The sequence below is a fragment of the Acanthopagrus latus genome, chromosome 23 (assembly GCF_904848185.1).
Source record: "Acanthopagrus latus isolate v.2019 chromosome 23, fAcaLat1.1, whole genome shotgun sequence".
Lineage (NCBI taxonomy): Eukaryota > Metazoa > Chordata > Actinopteri > Spariformes > Sparidae > Acanthopagrus > Acanthopagrus latus.
Window position 1 is genome coordinate 440608 of NC_051061.1, and position 7382 is coordinate 447989.

A 7382-nucleotide genomic window follows, 5' to 3' on the forward strand; every position below is an offset into this window, starting at 1 on the left:
AGACAAAGGGAACCAGTACGTTCTGGCCGCCATGGAGTATTTTACAAAATGGCCAGACGCGTATGCCATACCAGACCAGGAGGCAAAGACTGTTGCAGATGCACTGGTGGAGGGCATGTTTGCTATGTTTGGGGCGGCCAAGGTCATGCATAGTGACCAGGGAAGAAACTTTGAGTCAGGCGTGTTTTTTGCTATGTGTGACTGTCTTGGCATGCAAAAGACTCCGACTACACCTTTACATCCTCAGAGTGATGGACTAGTCAAATGGTTCAACAGAACCCTGGCAAAACAACTCACCATCCTCACTGCAGAACATCAGAGCGATTGGACATGCACCTCCCTCTTGTCCCATTGGCCTACAGGTCAGCTGTGCAGGATTCCACCTCATACACACCTGCCTTGCTCATCTTGGGGCAAGAGCTTCAGACGCCAGCAGAAATGGCTTTTGGCAGACCCCCAGACACACCAGCGGTTCCACCTGGACCATATTAAGCCAGGAGGCTCCAGAACTGAATGGAGTCAGCTCAAGCCTTTGCCTGCAACCAGCTGCAGAAAGTGGGCATGAGGCAGAAAAGAAACTATGACTTGATGGCCAGAGGGGGGTACTTCAATGCCGGGGACCTGGTGTGGGTGCATAGTCGAGGGAGAAAAAAGGGCCGGTGCCCTTAGTTGGACTGTCACTGGGTAGACCCCTGTGAGGTATTGGAGAAGCTGGGTGAGATGATGTATGGGGTCCAGCTGCCACCTAAGGGGAGACGGGTGGCCCTCCACAGGGACAAGTTGGCCCCATACCAAGGCGATGCATGGCCACATCAGTGCCCTGGACCCTCTGCACATTCACAGAGGAACCAGACAACCAAACCCCCAGATTCACTGACTGTTTCCCCTACTGAATCTACACATCCTCCCCGACCCCTAAACTCAACCCCTGCTCTTCAACAGGTTGTTCCAAGACTGCAGGCGCAGCCGCCTGTGTTCACTCTAAAGCTGCCCCAGAGACAGAGAAGGTCCCCGGTCCACCTCAGAGACTCTTCTGGTGATCTCTCAGGGCGAGGAACTTTGTAGGGGGGTGGGGGGGGGGGGTGGGGTGGTATACTAGCACACACAACTGTTATCTTGTTTGTGACAACAATGCCATGTGAGCTAACTTGAGCAAGCTAACTTAGCTGTAGGCTAATGTAGTTGGTGCCTTGATAGTTAGTAAATAAATGCCTAAAACAACCATGGAAAGAGCTGAGCTTATTTTTCGCTAATTGTCCCTTGATTGGGGAGACTTTTGATATAATGTTAACGTTAAATTTTGTATGGTAACCTTTAGCTTACCTGTCTTCATGCGGGTAAAAGTTTGACATCGTCCCAGCTGTTTCGGTGAGCGAAGCACTGCAGAATTTATATTGTGAGCGTAACTGTGTAATTTTGGCCAAAACTCCCTTGAAAAAGTGGTTTTTAATCTCAGTGGGACTTTCCTGGTTAAATAAAGGTTAAATAAAAAATAATTTGCACACTGCCGTGTGTTTTCGTTTACTTTTACAAATACACTCCTTGCGGTGTGTAAAAAAAAAAAAAAAAATTTAATTATAGGCGAGTTGGCAGACACCTTTCCTTTCCAGCAGCAAGTGATTTGTTAATTTTTAATGGGAGCACCAGCCTGCCCCAACACACCCATGTGCACCTCCCAAAGGACATTGTTGCAGGACACCTGAACCATAACTGCAACATTTCAAATTCTACAATTCTATTTTATCCGGTTATCTTCCTTCTCTACCTACTTGAATTGTCTTTTTTATAACTGTATTAATGTAATAAGTAAGTATACCTTAAATCATAGCAGTGGACTGAGTTTATTCAGGCAGGGTTTTCTCATGTTTCTCACAATACATTTCAAGCAGGGTCATTTTAAGTTACATGACCCCTTGAAATTTTTTACCATCTAAATGCCTTAAAGGACACACAATGAACATGTGCGCGTTTGGACATGTGCAAAATAGTAGAGCATGACTGATTTATTTTTAGGCCGATTTTATCAGCCAATATTAGCCTATCACAGATATATCAACGTCAGCGTACATATTGTTTGATATGAAGACCGTGTATTTAAAAACTACAAATACAGACTGGAGAAAGTCACTCCGGCAGCGTGTGTATCAATGGGGGATAAAACAGCTGGTGTCAGGAAATGTAACAGCTACCTCACTAATGGTTAAACTATAAACCAGCACAAAAATGACAATTACCAACAAAACATAAGCTACGATGTTCTGAACACACTCATTAAAAACACTTACGAAAAGTAACATTTAGTTTTGGATAGCAAACTTACTATTTAACTTAATGACATCATACCATGAATGTGTAAAGAGAACAAGATTCATAGCGGGCATGTTTCAGAAGCCTTTTGCCTGCCTGGCTTTGTTGATCTGGTAGTTTTTCGTTTTTATACAATCGGGAGTCTGCACAGGGTGTTTTACTTTGAAAATTGATGCTCTATGCTGTTCCTCTGTCTCTGAGTTCCTGTTGTTGTGATCTCCTCTGTGCAGCTTGTTGCAGCTTTTGTGAAAAATAAACCAGGCAGCCGGATCGCAAAGCAGCCATGCCCGGCTTGACTCCGGGATGGAGACTGATGTCAGGTTAACAAGGGGGATGCTTTTTAGTAATTTTGCTAACAAGGGGGATGGTATCTCCCCTCAAATCGCCTACTGCTTATGAGTTCACACAGCCGCCTTCCTCCTGTTGTCGCCATACTCTGTGTGCAGGGGGGCGTGTCTGTCACTCTCACTGACACTGGGTAGGCAGCAGCTGCAGCTGGGGGAAATCTTTACACCATCAATGATTTGAAGTTGTTAGTTGTTTTTGAGAAGGTCCTTTTTCACTATTATCAGTAAGGTAACAAGAAGGTAATGCTGTACCTGGTGGGTGGAGACAACGCACATATGTTGTGATGGGAGGGGGTTGTGGGTGGGAATATTCAAATGATCAGTCAATGACGTTGGTAAACGATGGTGAATTTGGACATGCTTGGAAACTGCAGGGAGACACTGTCAGAAATCTGTATCTCACTCAAAATAGCATGGATGGTCTCTCTTCAAAGTTTATATGCACCTCAGAAAAAGAGAGTTTTTCATAATATGGGACCTTTAAGGTAAATTCACTTTAATCGCAGAGGTGAAACAGTAACCTCTGAGCTGTCCTACCATCTGTTAACAACTCCAGATCAGAGAAGAATCTGATGTGACTCTGGGTGTTTATTCCTCCACAAGGACTAGCTATACCTGATTTTGTTCTTTAGACCTGCACAGCTCTTTTTGTTTGTTTGTTTGTTTTGGAAGAATTGAAATTGGAATCACCTTTTTAGTGGAAGTAACGCAAATATGGTAAATGGGAACATTTTGATACTATTGTCATACTTGAAAATTATGAAACTATGAAATATGGACTTAATTTCACTGACAGTTCCACCAGATGTCTCTTGTCTTCTGTTAATGTTCAGGTGTAATGTGCAGGGTGATAGGAGCAGATCCACACATATTGACTTGATTTGTTAGCCTTAACTTTCCCTCTCCATCTCTTACTCATAGGAGCAGAGAGAGTGATCACACTGAAGATGGAGATACCTGGCTCCATGCCTCCTCTCATCCAGGAAATGCTGGAGAACTCAGAGGGACTGGAGGGGCATGGACCTGTCGGAGGGATAGGAGGAGGAGGTGGAGGAGGAGAAGGTAGAGGAGGGGGCAGAGAAGAGACTGATACAGAGCTCAGGAGCTGCCATCCGAGTCTGTCGCCCAAACCAGTTCCCTCTCCCAGCTGGAGCCCTGTGCCATGCTCCCCCTCTTCTTCGTCCCCCTCTACTTCAGATTTTACACTCAACACCTCTGCATTACCCCAGAGTACAGCCTGGTGTTGCAAGGACAACAAAAACTTGACCCAATAACAGATGATCTGAGGACAAAAAATAACATTAAATCTCTGGGTTACTGGTGACATGCTTTGTCCATCAATTCAGTTAAACTGTATGTCAGCCAGCAGGGTGGCAATGTATCTTTATACAAGAGCTGCAGGTGGGTTGGATGAGGTGGAATTAAAGCAATTGAACTATGCTGTGAGGACCGGTATGTATTCAGGAATGATGGTTTAATACATTGAATGCAAAAAACACTATTTACCATTTTTGTTATCTTTGTACACTGCCTCAATGGTAAAATATGACTGTGCAAGAACTTGTCAGACTGGAACAGACTAACAAAAGAAGTTATTTTTCTACATTTGCATATATACCCCACACATACCACATATACCGCATGCACATACAGAGCCCCAGTCTTCTCCTTTTGCTCCCTTCATGCACTTGTGGAAAATAATTATCTTGACTGAATTGTCCTTCACTGCAATCAGAAATGTTATCATGAGTTGGATACCTTATATAGCTTGAAGCAAATCTATTTCTTCACGTGTTACTTGGCATCATCCTCTGTAAGACACAAAAATGGTTTGTTTTCAAATGCAGCTTTCAGCAGCGCAACTGTGACCAACTGTGAAAACATTTGTCAAAGTGACACAATGTCTGCCTGTTGGTGGACACATTCAACCAAAGCTAACTGTGATACCAGCAGAACAAACACCCCTGGTGACAAACTGCACTGTGGCACTAGAGTTGTTCAGCTCTGCAGAATCAGAGTTTAATGAGGGAAATATGGAAATCTCACATCAGCAATAACATGTCTCACAATGTACAAGCCGTATTTTATTTCTATAGTTTGCACCACTGTCATAGTGTGTTTACACAGTGACACTGCCTCACTTCAGCATACCCTGTCAGGTAAAAATAGTTTTTCAGTGTTGTCATTTTTAATGTATGGTGAGGTAAAACTTGCTGGAAAGTATTGAAATACAGGGAGTTTAATAAAGACATATTTCTTTGCTGAACTATGTGTGCTCTTTGGTAAAACAAAGTCAAATCATTCTTGGTATCTTCTTGTACAAGTAAAAATTTAGGCACATTTATTGTCACACTGGAGATCCACATTCAAGCATTTATTAATTATCCACCCTGCAAACATTTTAAGTCCATAATGTCAATCAGCATTAACACCTATCTGAATTTCTAGATGAAATTGCAGCACCCTTTTAAGTAGGATGAAGGCTGAAAGTCAAGGCAGCCCCAGGGAAAAGGCCAGATCCATGCTCACTGGGCTAGGGGCTGAAATGAACAGAGCCATACTAAACTTCCTGTTACCCTTCACCGATGAGCAACCAGAGAACTTAAAGAAAAACTGTTCCATAAGATTAACTTGATTGAAGTGTATTTGTATTGCATTTTTGAATAATGCACCTGGCCTAATTGGTTTGCTGGGATGTGCTTGACCATTTTCTTATAAATTTCGTTTATGAAACGTGCTTCACCAAAAAAAATGTGGATTTCAAATCTTCTCTTCTTAGTGTATTCAATTGATTAGTCATGCAGTCCAATTTTGTAATGTCCTAGAATTCGAATTCTTTATTTGGGTACCTATAGCAGATATGAGATTAAAATGTGATTAATTAATTACAAATCCTGTAATTAGATTTTTTTTTCTTGCCTGACAGCCCTCAATAAAAGATAAACTATAAAGTATATATAGCCTACACTATGTAGGCTGTGTGTATGTATATATATATATATATATATATATATATATATATATATATATAGTATTTGTCCAGGGTTTCTGCCACTGTCACCAGAGAGTCCAGCTCTGTGCCCACAACTGAGCCAGCTCTCCTCACCAGTCTGTCCAGTCAGCCAGTGTCTCTCTTCTTGCTGCTTCCTCCCCAGCAAACCACAGCATAAAAGAGGACGCTGGCCACCACAGACTGTTAAAATATATGCAGCAGTTTTTTGCAGATGTTGAAGGACCCAAGCCTTCTCGAAGTACAGACGGCTCTGCCCTTTCCTGTGTAAAGTGTCTATATTTGCTGCTTGTTGCCGCTCTCCTTGTCCAGATGAGAGTGCACCCTGTGGAGCAGAAAGAAGATGGCATCCTCCACGCCCAGCTTCTCCTGGTATCCAAACTGCAGTGGATCTTGTGCATGGTGGACCTGGGGTCTGAGGACATGGAGCAGCAGCCGTTCAAAGGTCTTCATAATGTGTGATGTTAGTGCTACTGGTCTGAAGTCACCCGGCTCCCTGGGGTGTTTTTTCTTAGGAACCAGGATGAGACATGAAGTCTTCCAGAGCACCAGGACCCTCCACAGCTGCAGGCTCAGGTTGAAGACATGCTGGAGTGGCTCCCCCAGTTCAGCAGAACAGGCTTTCAGAGAGGCAAAGTAAACTGCACTCCCTTGACGTCCTGTCTGTCCTCACAAGGGCAGCCAGCTCGTCTATCTTGTTGGTCAGACAGTTCACATTTCTCATCAATATCGACGGAACCGAGGGCTTGTTCTTCCACCGCTTAGCCGTTAGCCCAGCCTTCACCTTCGCTCTGGCTCTGCCGCCTCGATGCCTCCTCCTCAGCTCCTCAGGTACGTGGTGGAAGATGCCGGCACGTCCCATTGTTTGTAGTGAAAGCAACTTCTCCCTTGAATAAGCAAGATGTCCACTGCTATGTTTTCCGTAAAAAGTAGTTGTATAGGATATATAAAGTTCTACACGGCTAGTGTAATCTACTTTGTTAAAAGTTTCAAAAAACACACTTAAAGTATTAAAAACAACACAACATGTACTGAGCTACTGGATAGGCGTCCTGCTCATGCTGGCGCCGGAAGTAAGATCTAAATTAAATCTAAACTCTACTCATCTGTAGGGATGCACTGATCCAACTTTTTTAGTCCCGATACCGATGCCTGGACATTGTGTATCTGTCGATACCCGATACCCATCCAATACCGTTGTTGAATTAATAATAAACTGTATACCGTCCGCCTTATACCATGTGGAAGAAACTAAAGGCACCAGACTTTCCTAACTAAACATTACTTTCCTAACTAAGACAAAATTATCAAACATATGCCATTGTAAACATATGTAACATTAATAATAATAATAATAATAATAATAATAATAATAATAATAATAATAATAATAATAATAATACATTTAATTTATATGGCACCTGTCAGGGTACCCAAGGACACTTAACAAAGTAGAACAAACAAAACAAAGAATACATGGAGCATCTGTCAGTCAGCAGACCAAGAGATCTAATCCAAGCAATGAAGCCTGGGGTGAAGTGACAGCAGAGGTCCAGGTGCTCCTGTGCTGAACACCTGAAGTCCCAACCAGCAAGGGCAGAGTAGCGACCATCCAACATAGCTGTGAGCCGGGGAGACCACAGCAGCAGAGGAGAGCGTCAAAGCAGCCAGAGGTTGTGGTGGAAGCACAACCAACGGAACAACGATGGACAGCCCAC

At 43.3% G+C, this 7382-nt stretch overlaps 1 protein-coding gene across 6 annotated transcripts in view; it reads left to right on the forward strand.

Annotated features, from left to right (window-relative positions):
* Positions 1-4920, forward strand: part of rarab (retinoic acid receptor, alpha b) — a 69176-nt gene extending 64256 nt beyond the window's left edge. For all 6 annotated transcript variants that reach the window (XM_037088635.1, XM_037088636.1, XM_037088637.1 and 3 more), the window contains one exon: positions 3576-4920. In XM_037088635.1, coding sequence (XP_036944530.1) covers positions 3576-3928 — 353 coding nt within the window. In that variant the 3' untranslated portion in view covers positions 3929-4920. The remainder of the gene's footprint in view (positions 1-3575) is intronic.
* The last annotated feature ends 2462 nt before the right edge of the window (positions 4921-7382 follow it).